Source organism: Mesoplodon bidens (genome assembly GCF_964165515.1).
Source record: "Mesoplodon bidens genome assembly, chromosome: 3".
In the NCBI taxonomy this organism is placed as follows: domain Eukaryota; kingdom Metazoa; phylum Chordata; class Mammalia; order Artiodactyla; family Ziphiidae; genus Mesoplodon; species Mesoplodon bidens.
In genome coordinates, this window is record NC_138178.1 from 71,938,474 (window position 1) to 71,956,663 (window position 18,190).

The 18,190-nt window shown below is 44.3% G+C and overlaps 1 protein-coding gene across 2 annotated transcripts in view; it reads left to right on the top strand.

Moving 5' to 3' along the window:
* Positions 1-7,631: 7,631 nt before the first annotated feature.
* The window catches only part of GABRA5 (gamma-aminobutyric acid type A receptor subunit alpha5), a gene marked incomplete at its 3' end in the record, with an annotated part of 98,989 nt that continues 88,430 nt past the window's right edge, over positions 7,632-18,190 (top strand). The window contains exons 1-2 of one of the 2 annotated variants that reach the window (XM_081230178.1): positions 7,632-7,653; positions 9,224-9,383. In XM_081230178.1, the coding sequence (XP_081086304.1) occupies positions 9,298-9,383 (86 nt within the window). In that variant the 5' untranslated portion in view covers positions 7,632-7,653; positions 9,224-9,297. Of the gene's footprint in view, positions 7,654-8,811; positions 8,850-9,223; positions 9,384-18,190 lie in introns of those variants that run through there. The other variant, XM_081230177.1, reaches the window with a different exon arrangement.

The window sequence follows — 18,190 nt, forward strand, 5'->3', positions numbered from 1 at the left end:
ATTTGCCTATTTCTTCTAGGTTGTCAATTTTATTGGTGCATAGCTGTTTGTGGTAATCTCTTATGATTCTATTATTTCAGTTGTGTTGGTTGTAACTTCTCCTTTTTTATTTCTGAATTTATTGATTTGGGCCATGTCTCTTTTATGCTTGATTAGTATGCCTAAAGGTTTATTGACTTTATTTATCTTTTGAAAGAACCAGCTCTACTTTCATTGGTCTTTCTATGTTTTCAAGTCTCTATTTCATTTATTTCTGCCCAGATCTTTATGATTTCTTTCCTTCTATCAACTTTGGATTTTGTTTGCTTTTTTCTAATTCCTTGAGGTGTAAGGTTAGGTTGTTTGAGATTTTTCTTATTTCCTGAGGTAAGGTTGTATCACTATAACCTTCCCTCTTAGGACTGCTTTTGCTGTGTCCATAAATGTTGGATTGCTGTGTTTTCCTTTTCATTTTTCTCTGGGTATTTTAAAATATTTTCTTTGATCTATTGGTTGTTCAGTAGCATATTATTTAGCCTCCATGCATTTGTGTTTTTTTCCAGTTTTCTTTCTTGTGGTTCTTTTCTAGTCTCATAGCGTTGTGATCAGAAAAGCTGCTTGATATGATTTTAATTTTTTAAAAATTTACCAAGGCTTGCTTTGTGGCCTAGCATGTGATCTATCCTGGAGAATATTCCATGTGCACTTGAAAACTATGTGTGCTCTGCTATTTGGGATTAGAATGCTCTCTGCATATTTTTTAAGTCCATTTGCTCTGATGTGTTATTTAAAGCCAGTGTTTTCTTACTGATTTTATGTCTGGATGATGTGTCCATTGATGGAGTGAGGTGGAAAAGTCCCTCACTATTATTGTGTTACTCTCAATTTTTCCCTTTATGTCTGTTAATAGTTGCTGTATGTACTTAGGTGCTACTATGCTGGGTGCATATAAATTTACAATTGTTATATCTTCTTCTTGTATTGATTCTTTGATCATTATGTAATGTCCTACTTGTCTCTTTTTACTGTCTTTGCTTTAAGGTTTATTTTGTCTGATCGAAATATTGCTACCCTGCCTTTCTTTTGATTTCCATTTGCATGGGATACCCTGTTCCATCCCCTCACTTTCAGTCTTTGTGTGTCTTTAGATCTGAAGTGAGTCTTTTGTAGGCAGCTGATATAATGGTCTTGTTTTTGTGTCCATTTAGCCACCCTATGTCTTTTTTTTTTTGCTTTACGTGGGCCCCTCACTGTTGTGGCCTCTCCCTTTGCAGAGCACAGGCTCTGGACGCACAGGCTCAGCAGCCATGGCTCACGGGCCCAGACGCTCCGCGGCATGTGGGATCTTCCCGGATTGGGGCACGAACCCGTGTCCCCTGCATCGGCAGGCGGACTTTCAACCACTGCGCCACCAGGGAAGCCCCACCCTATGTCTTTTGATTGGACCATTCAGTCCATTTACATTGAAAGTAATTTTTGATAGGTGTGTACTTATTGCCATTTTGTTAATTGTTTGGGTTTTTGTTTTTTTAGTTCTTTTTTGTTCCTTTCTTATTCTTATATTCTTTTCCCTTGTAATTTGATGGCTACCTTTAGTGTTGTGTTTGGATTCCTTTCTGTTTTTTTGTGTGTATCTATTATGGGTTTTTGGTTTGTGCTTACCTTTGAGGTATATATATAAATATATATATATATATATATATATATATATATATATGACTATTTAAAATTGCTGATTTCTTAATTTCAAACACTTTTAAACAACCTCGGCTTTTTACTTTCTAGCCCCCAAGAATTACTGTTTTTCACTTTATATTTTACACTCTTTTATTTTGTGTATCCCTTAACTACTTATGCAGATATAACTGATTTTACTACTTTTGCCTTTTAACCTTCCTATTAGTTTTGTACAAGGCTGATTTACTACCTTTACTGTATATTTGCCTTTACCAATGAACTTTTTACTTTTGTAACTTTCATGTTTTTAGTTGTGACTTTTTTTTGCTTAGAGAAGTCCCTTTAACATTTCTTATAAATTTGGATTGATGGTGTGGAACTCTTTTAGTTTTTGCTTCTTTGTAAAACTTTCAATTTTTCCATTAAATCTGAATGAAAGACTTGCCAAGTAGAGTATTCTTGGTTGTAGGTTTTTCCCTTTTATCATTTGAAATAGGTCGTGCTATTCCTTCTGGCCTGCAGAGTTTCTGCTGAAAAGCCAGCTGATAGCCTTATGTAACCCTTGTATGTAACCTGTTGCTTTTCCCTTGCTGCTTTTAATATTCTCTCTTTATCTGTCATTTTTGCCATTTGAATTACAATGTGTCTTAGTGTTTTCCTCTTTGGGTTGATCCTGTTTGGGACTCTCTATGTTTCCTGGACTTGGACGTCTCTGTCTTTTCCCAAGTTAGGGAAGCTTTCAGATGTTATGCCTTCATATATGTTCTCTGCCTCTTTCTCTCTCTCTTCTCCTTCTGGGACCCCTATAATGTGAATATTAGTATACTTCATGTTTTCTCAGAAGTCTCTTAAACTGTCCTCATTTCTTTTTTTTTCTTTTTTCTGTTCAGTTTCAGTGATTTACACTTTCTCACTCTGTTCATCTATTCTTCTCTAAGCTCTTTGATCATCTTTACAATCATTATCTTGAACATTTCATTAGGTAGACTGCCTCTCTCCACTTCACTTATTTCTAGGGTTTTATCTTGTTCCTTCATTTGAAACATATTCCTCTGTTGCCTCATTTTGCCTAATTTGATGTTTTTATTTTTATGTCTCTGGTAGGTTGGTTATGTTTCCTGACCTTTGATAAGTAGTTTTTTGTAGGAGACATCCTATGCATCCCAGCAACACACTCCCCTCTGATTACCAGTGTTATATGCTCTAGGGTTGTCCCCTATGAGGGTTGTGTGGGTCCTTCTGTTGTGGCAGGCTGACAACTGTGGGTAGTTTGGTAAGCATGGCTGGCCCTAAGTCCAGTTGGTTGCCAGGCCCTGCCTTGTGCAGAGCTTGCCAGCTTCTGGTTGGTGAGTCTGTGTCATGGGGTGGCTGTCTGTGGAACCCTGGGGGGTTCTGGGGCTGGCGCTGGCTCAGTTGTGGGCAGAGCCATGTTCTGGGGTGGGTGGTTGCAGGGCTGGTGTTCCTGGATCTAGTGTCATCCTGCTGGTGGGTGTGGCCAGTTCTTGACATGGCTGGCTGTGGGTTCTGGGGTGTCCCAAAGCTGGTGCTGAACTGCTGGTGAGTGGGGCTATGGCCCAGTGGGTCCTGGGGCTGTTACAGGCCTGCTGATGTGTTGGCTGTGTCCTGACAAGACAGGGGGCAGGGTTGCAGTTGTCTTGGGGCTGGTGTCCAACCACTGGTATGTAGGTTCAGGGGCCAGGAGATCCTGGGGTTAGTGTCCACCGACCAGTGTGTGAAGCTGGGTCCTGGGGCTATGCTGGCTCATTGGCAGACAGAACACAGTACTGGAGTCTCTGACTTCAGGGTCCAGGGGTTCCAGAGCTGCATTAGACTTCTTGTGGGTGGGGCCAGCTGTGGGGTATGCATTGTCCCAAAGCTTGTGTCAGATCTCTGGTAAGAGTGGCCAGATCCTGGGGTGGCTGATTGAGGGGTCCAAGGTGTTGGCCTGTGTTGGCCTGATGGTTGGCAGGACTGGGGCCCAATGAGCTTTGGGGTTGGCGCTAGCTTCCTGGTGTATTGCTAGGCCCTGACAAGCCAGGGGTAGGGCTCTTGTGATCTCAGGACTGCTTTCTGCCTGCTGGTGGGTTGGTGGGGCCCAGGGGACTCTGTGGCTAGTGCTTGCCCCCTGGTAGGTGAAGCTAGGTCTCAAGGTTTCTGGCTGTAGAGCCCTGGGGGTCCCAGTTCTGATGCCTACACACTGGTGTGTGGAGCAGTGTCCTGGGCCTTCTGGTGGACAAGGTCATGTCCAGGAATGGCTCGGGGCTTAGTGGATGTTAAGACAGCCTGTAATTGGTGGGTGGGGCTGTATCCCCACCCAGCTAATTGCTGGGCCTGAGGCGTCCCAGTACTGGTGCCTACAGGCTGGTGGGTGGGGGCAGGGCAGTGTTCCAAGGGTAAAAAGCTAAAGGGAGGCTTCCAAATGGCACTTGCCTGCATCAGTGCCCACATGGTAGAGCAGCTCCCCAAAATAGCTGCCACCAGTGTCTATGTCCCCAGAGAGAGCTGCAGTTGCCTCCTGCCTCTCCAGGAGACTCCAAAATTAGTGGGTGGTTCTGTGAATTGAGCTTTTATCACTTCATGTGCCCTGTTCTTTCCTACCTTTGTTCCTGCTCTTTCTTTTACCTTTTCTGATATCTTCTGTACAAATTCTTTTTCAGAGTCCAAATCAACTGCCACCTTTTCCTAGGAATCTTGCTTCTTCTTCCAGTCAGAACTGACGTTTCTGTTTCCTTAACAACCAAGACCCTCTTGTTTCTGTTCGGGCAAAGCACTAATAAATCCACTTTGAGTACATGTGAATCAATGAAGTTATGATTCCATTAATGAAAAGACTCAAACATTTATTAAACTCCCATCCACCAAAGGCTGGTCCTGCGATATTCATTCATGCTTTTAGCCTACGTTTGCCTCTTCTCAACACTTTTTCTGTATACAGCTGCTACAGGGAATCTGCTCTGGAACATGTACCTCCCCCACCAACAAAACTATTCAATGACTCCTTCTTGCTTGCAGAAGAAAGTTAACTGCTTGGCGCCACATTTCTTGTCTTCTGGCACCTGTCTCATCTTACCTGTTGTTATCTTTACCCTGTACTTGAATTTTCCTAAACACAAAATTACATACAGTTCCATGAGCATGCCTTAGTTTACACAGGTGGACTCAGCTTAGAACACCCTCCATTCAACTTCTCACCAAGCTCTTCTTCTTCATGGAGACACTGTTTTCTCATTTAGCCATCTCTGCTCCACCTACCCCGACAAACACAGCCTCCCTGTGCTGTCTCTGCTCTGGATGGGGTAGAAAGTGTCCACCCATCTCCCAGCTTCCCCAAGTTCAGCTATTTTAGGCTCTCACACTGGAAACTATTATGGAGACTGGTCCAACCCTAAGGTTATGTGGAACTGTGGTGCCCTCTACTGCTTTCCAGAACTATAACTACTTTGCTTTCTTTCATTCAATACAAGGGAAAATGCTAAAGGAACAAATGGGAATTCGGCCGATAGACCATTATTTTTCAGGGCAAACATTGAATTCCATATTAAAACAAACATTATGAAACGGTAATATATATTCTTCTAAAATGTGAATTTCTATAAGGTTATGATATGCCTTATTATTTCACTATCCTTTCAGGTCCATCTGACCTAAGGCTCTGTTATATGTTCATAAATATGGAGAGACTGGGTTACCATTTCATCTCAAGGAGAAGGTAAATATTTAAGCCACATGCTTAAATACAATTTTAAAGATTAGCTCTTAGTAAACATAGTTTCCATATGTTCAATAATATGCACTGAAATTAAACTAATAGGAAAAACATGGAAATTTTAAAAATAATTCATCAAAAGAACATAAATTCTCCTACAGTTGATTTCATTGATTAAAATAATATTGTTAAAAATTAGTATCTGTAACTCTCACTAATCCAAAATAGTCCCTGGTTTATCTACTTTTTTTTTTTTTTTTGCAAAAATTACTGAATGAATTTGGTAATTTCTAAAGCTTTAAATTCACCAATTATTTGAACTCTTTGATTTGCTTTATCCTGGGAAGAGTAGCTGTCACTGGTATCTCCAAACCTAGAATTCTAACACTTAGTAGGGTAAATTATATTGATTCTGATTGTTTTTAATTTAATGATTTTGACTGTCAATGAACTTTATCTTAGTGATATGACTTTTGAGAAATTATAAAATAAAGAAATGCCTGTGTTCAATTTATTCATTTTAGAATCAGAAAAGCTTTTCAAATGAGCATCTTACCTAATTTATATTTCATACAGAACCACTAGAATCTCAGTTATTTAATACTGTGACTAACTGTATATTCAGAATAACACTTCCTTATATTTGCAACATTTATGTATTTTTATGTCCTGTTCCTTAAATATATTTACAAGTTGTTATTTTTGGAAAATCTTAGAAATTTTGGAAAGTGCAAAAGTGCTAGCAGTTAGTTTAGATTTGGAATACATGGCATTAAACATAACTGAAGAACAGAGTGACTTCACACACTGAAAGATTAAAGATATTTTCTGGGGGAAAGTTAGAAATTTGCCTTTCTCACAATTATTCTGTTAAAAGTGATTGTAAACAACTCAGTGTCACAAAAGATGTGGAAATAATAGTACACTGCCCATCATGCTCTTGCTGGTTTTACTTTAAATCTTGAACATCTCCCCCTGGGTGTTCTCATAGCCAAAAGGCAGCTGCCTCCTGAGGAAACCAGATGCTGCCATCTTAAAACCAGGACTGTGCTTGCTTTTGCACCCCTATTCCGCCCAGGCGTCATTAGTGCCAGCCTCACCTCTTGGAGTGAGCACACTGCGGCAGAGACAGACACGATCCCAATAGTGAAATCTCACATGTGCGTGGGTGCAGGAGGCAGTGCCCTGCACCAGTGTCCGCGCCCCAGACACGTTCTCAGGTCTTCAGACCCCAGGGCCCCTTGCTACTGACAAGGCGGCTTCTTGTCCAGAAAGGGAACTTCCTAAAACGCCCAAATGTATACTGCAATTAGGTAAGTGTTTAATTCTACTTAATCCAATTTTACTCTGACTTTCCTTCCCGTGGCGATGAATTACAGATTTAAAAAAGTAGCCTCACAAGCTAGCTTCTTTCTAAAGCGAGGAGCAGATGCGGACACAGAGGTCTGCGTGGAGGACTAAGGAAGACTGAGGCCAGGCCAGTAAGGTGCTCAGGGCTGGCCCTGGAACAGGAAAGCTCTCGGAGAAACGGCCTCCGGCGGCTGCCTGCTGACACGCCCTTTCCATCTCAGCTCTGAAAAAGAGGGACCGCTGCTTATTACAGGAGGCATCGATATTCTCCCGCAGGCTACCAAGAAACTTCATCGAAAATGTGGCCTATCCCAAACCTGGCCCAGCCGCAGGCCCGGAGCCCTCCCCCTCCGCTGAGCCGGCCCGAGGCGAGGGCGCATTTGGTGAGAGTCTGGCGGCCTCTACCGGAGCGCCTCTGCAGAGGAACGTTCCCCAAAGCCGGAGACGACATGTGGCGCTCGGGCGAGGTGAGAGCGAGCGCGCGAGTGCACTGGGGACGCGGCGGGGCGGAGGGGGGGCGGATCTCTGCAGCAGGGCAGAGCGCGGCCTCGGTCGCGGAGCGGAGCCGCAGGGCGGCGGCGGGAGCGCGGGAGGCACCGGAGCCTTTCGGCCCGGGAGGACTGGGGAAGTTCGCGCTGGCGGCATGGGGCGGTGACGCCGCACTGGCCTTCCGCTCCTGCCACCGGTTGAGAGCAGGAGGAGGAGGAGGAGGATGCACCCTCACCGACGGCTTGCCTTCCCGGGCCGGCGCGCAGGGTAAGCCCGGGCGCGCGGGACCGGGGAAGTGGGGTAAGAAGCTGCGGGCGAGGGCGACAGGACGGGCGGCCCCGGCTCGGTCCGCACCCTTATCATCGGGGCTGCCTGTCTTGGGAAGGCAGGTAGAGACAGGCGGGGAGCCACGGGCGGCCGGGAGCGCAAACTTTCCCCCGGCGACTGCGGAGGCATAGCCAGCGCGGGAGCTCAGGGGGGTCCAGAGCGGCGCAGCCCCGCGGGACGGGGCACCAGGGCTCAGTGCCCACGGGCTCGCCGGTAGGAACTGGGGCGTGGGGCATCCGCCGCCGTCACTGGAGCCGACGGGCGGGATCGCCTATCCGGAGGGCCCCATCGGCCCCAGGCCTTCGAGGCGCGCGGCGTCCAGGAGCTTCCTGCAGGGTGGGCGCCGGCTCGGCGGCGGGGGGCGCGGGCGGGTCGCACGAGCTGCTCGAGGCCGGGGGACACCAAGCCGGCACTGCACCGCGCGCTTCTCTCCGAGAAAGAAAGCGCCGCCCGGCAGGACGCTCCGCTCGGACCCCGGGCAGGAGCCGGGAAGGTCTGCTGGGGCCAGAAGCTAGCCGGGGAGGGTCGGCGAGCGTTTGGCGCTGGGCGCGCCGCTGCGGACCGGGCAGGAGGCCGACCCTGCCGGGCCGTGGGCACCAAGCCGGCGGAGGCTTACTTCCGCAGTGCCGCCCACGCGCCCACCAGCTCCCGCGAGCCCCCGCGGCGGTCCCGGGACCGTGGGAGCGCAGCCTCTCTTTGGGGTTCCGGCTCCGGGCTGAGGGCAGCAGGAGGCGCCGCCCCGGTTTCCCGCATGCAGCGCCGCCTGCTCGCCGCCGGGACCCTGGCCCGGGTTTGGCGACAAGCCCCAGGACGCGCCCAGGCGACCCCCGCCCTGTCTTTCTCGACTCGAGGGCCTTGGATTCTGAGGTGGAAGTACCTGTTGTGTGTTTCCCATTTCCGGAGTTGGCCTGGGGTCGCCTCGGGAAAATGTGTCTTTTGAACACGCGGTGCTCCTATAAGACGTGTATCTATTTGCGTTATGCGCATATTGAGAAATATATGCCTTCGCTAAGGTTAGTTGCAGAGCCCAGGGATTGTGGCTACTTGGATTTCAAATGCATTAATTAGGGCCCAGCACAGAGCCCAGAGCCAAGAGACTTTCCCAAATGCAGTGATTTTTAAGTTCTTCAGTCATGGGGACAGATTGCTGAGAAAGTGGCAACCCTCCCTTATAAGCCAGTTCTTATATTATCGTGATCTTGTAGAAGACCTGTTTCTTAAATGTGCCTTTTTCCCCCTCTTTCCATATACTGTCTCTCAGCACCTTGAAGAACAAGGAGTAGCTTGCTGACTTTGAACGCGTGGCAAATATTTCAGAAAGGTAAAAGTATTCCACTTGTGGATTTGACAGATGCAAAATACAGTTAGATAACTTCAGGCATTGAATTTAATAATAGGACTAATGGGTCATTTGATAACATGGTAAAAATAAAACAAAGTATTTGAGGCATGGGAAAAAATAAATTAGGGGAATGATTCTGCACCTTGAGTAAAAGTGAAAATTAAGCCTACTGTAATTTCTTTTTATGCCCCCATAAAAAGGCCAGTGAACACAGATAACTCCTGATGTGGAGCCGTGCTGCACAAGGACAGCCAGGCTCCTTTCTTTCTGAACTGTGTGTGTTAGCAGTGTGATTTGATTCCAGGAACTGCGTCACAGAAACATTCATGTTTATATATTTTTCCCCCTTTCAGCTTCAAGATCAAGGTTGAGAAAGGAACAGTTATTCTTCCAAATTCATCTGCTTCAGCTATTATTCTTATTGGGAATGGACAATGGAATGTTCTCTAGCTTTATCATGATCAAAAACCTCCTTCTGTTTTGTATTTCCATGAACTTAGCCAGTCACTTTGGGTAAGTTATCATCTATGCTTTGATTTTACGATTTTCGGGGCACAAGTGCCTTTCAGAAACTTTGCTGAGCAGTGTATTAGCAAACCTTCGCTGGCCACCTTTGCAGTCCCACACCCTTGAACTTGGTGTAAATAAATAAAAGAGTCCTTGCCCTACCCCACACTTTATTCCTGAGCAAGGCACTTGGAATAAAGGCACTTTATTCCTTTATTCCAAGTGTGGGTCTCTGAAGTGAGTCAGAGAAAAGAGGCACATTATGTTTTCAAAAGTGGAAGAAGATGGTTTCAGAGTTGGCTGTGTTTCCTCCCACTCAGGTTAAAGCACGATTCAGAAGTTGACCTGCCTAAAGGACATTTATTGCTTGTTAGACAAGGCAATGATCACCATTCTGATTGCCCTCCTTGGTGCCATTATGCAAAGGAATTTGCCTTTAAAGCCAGGCCCACACTAGGCAGCACTGACAAGGACTTGCAGTGGTCCTGGCTTGAGGCATAGGCCTTGAACTGTGGCCATCTGAATGCAGAGGTAGATACCAGAAACTACATGTGCCTGAAGATCTGCAGGACACCCAGGCATTTGGCATTATCAACTCCTTTCCTCTTCTTCCCCAAACTGTTCTGGCTGATCAAAAGGATTGTCACTTGAAGTTGGTGGAGTATAATTAAGAAGTTAAATTTTAGGACAAAAGTCACCAAGCACCCCTTCTGTGAAAATCAACTGTGGAGGTTGCACTTGTGTGAAACATGGAGGGATCTTCAGGGCACGGTGAATCTGCAACAGATCCCTGCTAGCTGGCAGGAAGGAGGACCCTTCCAAGAGCATGACCTTCTCTCTTTGTCCTCTGGACACTTTCTGTTCTTTTGACATTCCCAGGTGTGTACAGAGGAGGAAACAGAGAGAGAGAGAGAGAGAGGCTTGTGACCATCCCCAGGTGTGTGGCTGGTACATGACGGCAGTGGGGCTGTGTACCAGCTCCGTCACGGACTAGTCCAGTCCTCAGCACCGTGAGGAATGTGCACACTAACCATGCCTGTGGGACGTGCCTCTTAGCCATTCAGGGTATTCCCTTGGGAAAGAGCATTAGTTGTTATTCTTGCCTTGCTGCTTGTCTTGAGTGGTTATTTCCCTACCTGTGCCTTTGGTTTTCTTATCTGTTCAGTGAATGTCTTCCTTTTCAAGGGCTCTCCCTGCTGCTAAACCTTATAGGAGTTAACCATGATGTTCCTACATATCTCTGCATGAGAAGTGTGTTTAGAAGTGAAATCATACACAATATTTAAATTTCCAAGTTAATACATTAGGTAGTTAATTTGCTTACTATATATAACGCATATATTTAGCAGTATTTCAGAGGTAAGAAATAGGCTAGGATTGAGAACATGTATTTTTTCCTAAGATTTTGGTCAGATATATTTTTGTGAATCTGCATTCTGTAGTCACGAAGGTATTGTACTCTCTGGTGGATGAAAGTCTGAAATATGAAGGAATGTGCATACCGAGTTTAGCTGTTAGAAGCAGCTATACTTTATTTCTTATTTAATTTGATGGCTTTCTGAGGTCATCTTCAAAACAGAGATATATCTGTTAGTTTCTGGAAGCTAATACAGAGCAAATGGTAGAATACCCCTCAATCTCCTTAGAGAATTAGCTGTTGGAGAAGTTTTGAATCTGTTAGATATAAGGTCAATAGTCCATCCCAAAACGATACCTACTGACTGCAGAAAATGTGTGAGACACAGAATAGTATGTGAAAAAGAAAAACATCCTTAATTCCACCACACAGAAACAATCATTCTTCATATTTTGGTGTGTTTTCTTCCCCTTGTTTCTATGCCTAGCTTTATACAGTTGGGATCATACTGTGCCTTCAGTTTTGTGTTTTTGTGCTTTCTTCATGCCAATACTTTGTTACTACAAACTTTGAAATGTATGATTTAAAATAGATGAATATTATTACAGTGCATAAATGCTTCATCATGGGCTACTTCCCTAATTTGGGGTGTTTACATTGTTTCCGGTTGTGCTGTTATTGCATTTTCCTACAGTGAACATATTTGGCTTACAATTATTTTAAGTATTTGAGATCATTTCTATTAGAAGATCTTCCTGTAAGTGGGATTTTACGTCAGCTCCCCTGAGTACTTTTAGCTCTTGGTCCTACATGTCCAGTTGCTTCTGAGCACCAGGATCTGCAGCAAAGCAGGAAGCCCAGCAGGGTGTGGTTTTCAACAGAAGACATCTTGACACCTGGGGGCACAAGTCCCTATTTATTTCCCTTCTTATACAAGGCTCCTTTCACTTGCTTATTACTATAAATGAATTTAAGAATAATTTTGTCAAATTGCAAAGAAAGTTTCAGAACACTTATTTGGCTTAAAATCTTGACAAAATAATAGCTATTGCAATATAGAGTGCCTGTTTGTTATGTGGTCTGTTTTAGATAAACCCTAGGAGGAGCCTTATGAGCTAAGCATCATTAGCCCTGTCTTATGGTCGGGAAGGCAAGAGTAAAGGATGGCTAACTGGGGAAGTTCGCCAAGCCGGTCATGCTGGAGTTCCGTCCTCAGCCCTCCTCAGAGTGAACCTGCCTGGTGGTCCTGAGGCTCCCCTCTTGATTTCATGTGGTTTGCAGGGAAGGTCTAAGTCAGACTGATCTATAGAGGAAGGGGACATAGTTTTTGAAAGGGATTCTCTGCATTGGAGTAGAGAGAGTTTTCTGTTCTGAAATTACAGGAAAAAAAGAGTTTGGGTAAGCTCTGTTATTTCCCCCAAAGAAAGAGTTTATGTGATTTGGTTCTAAAGAAAGGTGAACGGGGAAGCATGTAAGGCCTTAATTTGAGCATTGTGGGACAAGAGAAATGCTGATGCCTGTAAATACGTAAAGGAAACCAGACAACTGGTGGAGGGTTAGGAGGGTGACAGGAAACCAGTCAGGGAGCAGAAGGAAAGAGACAAGTACACGTGTGCTTTTGTGCAGTACAAAGTTATACCCAGTGTTTGTGAAAAGCATGTGGATTTGGCAATCAGGAAATTTATAAATGTGATAAGTAAAATGTATTTGGTGATTATATAAGATAATGTGAAATTGCTTTGAAAATATGAGTCTCATTTCTTCTCCTTCTTCTCCCTTATATTTTCTAAGTTTGATCAGAGCCACCAGTAGCTCATTTTCAGTAGCCTTTGTAATTCTTCTGTTAGTTTTAAGTTATATAACAGAGCATGAGTCAAGTGTATAACAGAACAGAGGCCTATTTGCCTGTCAGCCTTATGCAATGTCACGTTTAGAGACATGGTTTAATTTGAGGCATTATGATTATTTTAATGAGACCAGTAATCAAATGTACATGGTAAAAAAAAAAACTAGCACAGAAACAATGTCTGAATCAATGTAATGTCAAAATACATAATATTAAATTTAATCTGGAATTAGTTTATCATCATTTGAAAAATCATACTTTATCAGACTTGATTGACCAGTGTTAACTGTAAGATAAATTTGAGGATTATCAACTCAATGATAAGGTAAAATCTGATTCCATTCATTTAATAGTATTAAACATTTTTTAGAGGTTTATCTATTGGAAAATTAAAAATGCATTAGAATTTTATCACATGGGAGCTACAATTCAAATAGACTTTGGAAAACAGTATTTTATAATTGGCAATTATAGGCAGATTCTTGTAGAAGTAGCTTAAGAACAGGAACAGATAAGGTTCTTCTTTATCTGTCTACACAAGTGTGCTAACCGGGACCTTTGGTTTCATGAAGAGGGCTTGTTCATACACTTTCTCAAGGACAGTTCTCTTCTTTTAACTAGAGCAGAAAGTATACTCTCTCTGAGTCATTTAAGTAGTCACAATGTCTTTTTAAATGGCAAGTTCTCTCTTGTGAATCCCCAGATGGCAAGTTCTTCCTGCCTGTAGCTGCTGGTTCACAAGACCCAGGACAAAAAGCCATCGTAACAATTGTAAAAACACAGAGAAGTGCTGTGAAGCAGTTAGGACACACACAGGTGAGGGGGCGTCTAAGTGGAGGCTGCAGAGATGGCCAGAGATCTCACATATAGTAAACATTTTAGGTGACTAAGATCCTGCTACAGAGTAACGCCCAATATTTTTTAAGGCACCAAAAGAAAATACTTCCAAATTACACACTTTGTAGAAGAAACTCTTAGCAGGTTTATCATGCCAACAGGCAGAGCTTAGAAGGACAGTCAGCCAGAGTTGACCCAGCCGGCCCTGTCTGGCCATCAGCTCCAAGGTGAGTCACTGGCCTGGTTCAAGGGGAGAAGGAGAATGTGGGCTTTTGGATTTTTTACAAAGGTGCAATTGCATAACATGCATATTTTAATTGGTGTGAAATTTCAAAGGAAAATATTAGAATCAAAAGTAGAAAAATCTTATCATAGAACTATGGTGGCAGCAACAATAATTATCAGTGTTTACATGAGTATTTCTCCTTCATTTCCAGAATGCATTTTCAAAAAAACGTACTGTTTAATTTTCACAAAACCTTCACTTTGTAGGTGAAAAGAGTTCAGGCGATAGAACACAGAGAAACATGTCTAAGTTTCATCACTGGAAAGTGGAAAAGTCAGGATCCATCTCCAGGCTCAGGGCCTGGGCTAGCACCCTCCATGCAGGACCTTTTCCAGAATGTCTGGATATTTAAGGTGCAACGAAAAGGGATAGAGTGGGGGAAAATCTATACTTTGAAATGCCCTAACCTAGAACTCAAATAACACTGCTCTAAAGATAGTTGGTTTATCGTAGCCTGAATAAAATCAAATACAAAATATGTACTATGAAATATAATGTTATAGCGAGGGAACCATATTATAGGAAAATTAAGATATACTATGAAACTGGCTTTAGCAGTTCATTGAAAATTCTGTTTTATTTGTATTTATTTAACACTTTATTTCAAGGTCAAAAGGCAAACCTAAAAATAAATGAAACCCAGGACCAGTTCATTTTCAGTTTTAACAACAACAGAAAAAATGGGGCCATCACTCCATAATCAATTTGGTTCCTATTTCAGGGATGTAGGTGTCATTTTGACAGAGGACAGTGAAGCTGCTCTGTGTGGCAGCAGAATTACTAAGCCTGCCTGCAACTCAGTTTCCTAATCTCCAGGTGGAGTTAATAATGGATCTTAAGTCACAGGGTTGATGCGAAGGATAAATTGCTGAATGAGTGCTAAATGCTGAAACATGGCCAGGTAGGGAGGGAGTGCTAAGTCCAGGCTAGCCGTCCTGGGTGTTGTGACCAGGAGACCCTGAGGTTTACTAGACCCATGGGGTGGGCACGGCAAAGTCATGTCAGCAGAGTCTCCCTTGCCACGTGAGGGAGCACATTCACAGTCACAGGTTCTGGGGATCAGGATGTGGGCATCCTGCAGTACGGTGCCCTGTGGCTGCATCAGTGTTTACTGAGTCCTTCCTACATGCCAGGCACTGTTCTAGGTGCTGAGACTCTGTGGTGGGCAGAGTAGAGCCTGCCTTCCAGGAGGACTCCTTCTAGTGTGCAGTAAACACATACTTATCAGTTGGGTCACAAGGATTGCTGAGAAGAGTGATCAGAGTAGGAAGTAGTGAGTGTGCTGGAGAGAAGTGCTCAAGCAGATGTCTAAAGAAAGTGAGCATGTGAGCAGCGCCCTTCATGGAGATGATTGGACAGGTGAGAGAAGCAGCAGATGCAGGATGATGAGGAAGCAGCGTGAGGAAGGGGAAGGTTGGTGGGAGGCAAGACCAGAGAAGCAATTGGGAGGGTCAGATCATGAAGGACCTTGTAGGCCACACTAGGTAGTATCAGGACGAGCAGTTGGCTGTTGAAGAGTGAAATATGAGCCCATTGAGATGTGACCATAGAATGACAAACGTTAAAGCTGACTCTGGCTGCCGAGTGGAGAATACACTAAGAGTCCAAGGTGGGCAGGCTTAGTAAGGGAGGGACCAGGGAGGAAGTTAAGAGGCAAATCAATGACCCAGGGGAGGGGCATTTCGGTCAGCAGGATCTGTTGATGGGCTGATGTGAACGTGAAAGAAGAGGAGTCAGGGATGATCTCCCCAGTGCTTGACCTGAAAACATGATGGGTTCAATTGGCTGTTGTTGTGCTGGTGGGGACAGTAGGAGAAGAGGCTGTAGAGAATCATGAGTGCAGTCTTGGACCTGTGAGATGCTTGTTAGATATCCAAGTGGCCAGGCAGGCCATTGGACATACAGGTCTGGAGTCAGAGAGGAAGAGATTGGGGATGGAGACATGAACTTGAGAGAGACATTTAAAGCCATTAGATTGAATGAGATCAATCAGAGATTGAGTGTAGACTGAAAAAGGGTCCCCGGACAGCCCTGGAACACACCAGCGTTTAAGGTCAGGAAGGTAAGAAGCAGGCAAGCAAGACTGAGGAGAAGAGGCCAGTGAAGATAAGAAGAAGAAAGAGAGTCATGTCCTGCGACGAGCGGAGAAGTGTTGTAAGAAGAGGATGTGGTCAGCTGAGGGCTGAGACTGGACCTTCGGGTTTGGCAGTGTGGAGGAGCGGCCAGAAGAGAGCTTTCACTGGGAGGCAGTTGGGCAAAGCCCGAGTGGAGTGGAGCAAGAGAAGGGAGGAGAGACAGCAGAGACCTTTGAGCAGAAAACTCCAGGGAATTTTGATGAGAAGAGAGGCTAAGGATGGAACAATAGCTGGGAGGGGATATAGGGTGAATGAAAGACTTTTTAAAGACCTGATGTAATTACTGATAGGAATGGTTGGGGGGAGGGAGACCCGTGTGTGATAAGCACCAGTATGATTCATGTGCTTTATAATCATATATGTGGGGCACCCAGTGTGGCTGGGGGGAGGGAAGGGGCTGAGTCTAGGGAAGTGGGCAGAGTCAGATGAAGGGGGTGTGGCCTGCAAGACCGGGACCTGGGTTGCACCTTGCAGGTGGTAGGATTCTGAACCAGGCTGCAGTGGTTGGGGACAGGAGTGGAGCGTCTACATGGAGGGTGGCAGACAGGGGTAGGGTGGACTTGAGCACTGTCTACGGAGCTGACAGGCAGGACCAGGGGCACCTTTGACAGGGGCGCCATCTAAGAGTTCTGGCATAATGTTTTATGGCCATGACTTTATCCACATAAAGCACACATGTCAATCCCCGTTTTCCACCATAAGAGGGAACAACTCTTATTTGGAAACTCGGGGTTGACTTTCACGTCTGGCTATATCTACCATTTTTTAAATTAAATTTTACATATTTTTTAACATGGTTAGCTAAAGTTGCGTGCAATGGAAATTTGAAGAAAACATCACAAAACCATGCCATTTAGAGGTACTTATTTAGTGAGCTTAAAGTAACAAGCAAATAAACTGAAGATACATTTCTCAGAAGTAATTAAATACTGAAGAAAAAATGCAGAAAGAAATACAGTTCAAGAAAACAGATAAGCTGCTGCTTAAAAGCAATTCTGTTCCAGTCCCAAAGTAAGTTCACATTCAAGCTGGCCTGCAGATGCAATTACCTATCCTATTTTATGGAAATCAAAAAATGCCTGTCAGCATAAGCAGAGATAACATCACAAGAAATGCATCACACATTGCCATCAATAGCACCATTTGTGGTACGGGACAAAAGATTTTTCTTCCACAGAAATAATGACATAACTTGAACTTGAACTTGAACCCTTTACTGAAATAAGGAGACCTCATCAGGCATCAGTTGGTAAAATGAAGCACCTTTAAAGATGGACTCCACCTCACAGTGTTATTACTAGCAGAGATTGTAATACTGATAGAAAAGATACACTGGAGTAAAATTTCCTCAAAAAGAAAAAGACTCTTAGATTTGACTACCAGTACAACTCTTTGCTCACTCCTCTTTCAGAGTAATGTATGGATTCTACTGCAGGTTTCACCCTGTGTTCGTAACTGATTTTGGAGACAGTTCTCTTGGGATCCCTGCCCTGCTGTATTCAGACTCCTCCCTCCCCATTCCTCCCCGACTCCCCATCTGAAACGCTGCTGATGGCCTCATCCATCCCGCCTCTACCCCCTGCCATCACCTGAGCAATGGGTCTCTACGCCTCCAGTCTTGCCTCTTCTAAGTCCATCATCCCCAAGGTGCCTGGGGGCCACAAGGAAAGAAAATGTCCCTGTTAAGATGCTCTGAGTTTCCCACCACCTTCAGGCTAGATCCTAGCGGTGGAGCTTTTCACATGAATGCGCCATGATTTGAGCCACACACGTGGCTCTTCTCACCAGAGTTCAACGTACCCTCTGCAAATGTCAGTATTTCTTTTCTTTTCTTTTTTAAAATTTTTATTGGAGTATAGTTGATTTACAATGTTGTGTTAGTTTCTGCTGTACAACAAAGTGAATCAGTTGTAAATATACATATATCCACTCTTTTAGATTCTTTTCCCATATAGTTCATTACAGAGTATTGAGTAGAGTTCCCTGTTCTATACAGTAGGTCCTTATTAGTTATCTGTTTTATATATAATAATGTGTATATGTCAATACCAATCTCCCAATTTCTTAGTGCCACTGCTCACAACCCCTTCCTTTGGCTTGAGACCTGATCTTCATGCTTGAAGCCTTAGGTCTGCTTTCCTCTCCTCTGATCCCATACAAAGCTTGATCCCTCCCCTTTGGGTACGTAGAACGCCCTGCATATTGCAAAGATTCCTGCACCAACCATATTCTACAGAAATCCTCTGGGAACATGGCTTATTCTTTTAGATGCAGTCATGTTCCCTAGGTTGGGGACGCCACCTTTCTCATTGACACCACCAGTCCTCACCACAATACCAGGCACATGGTTGA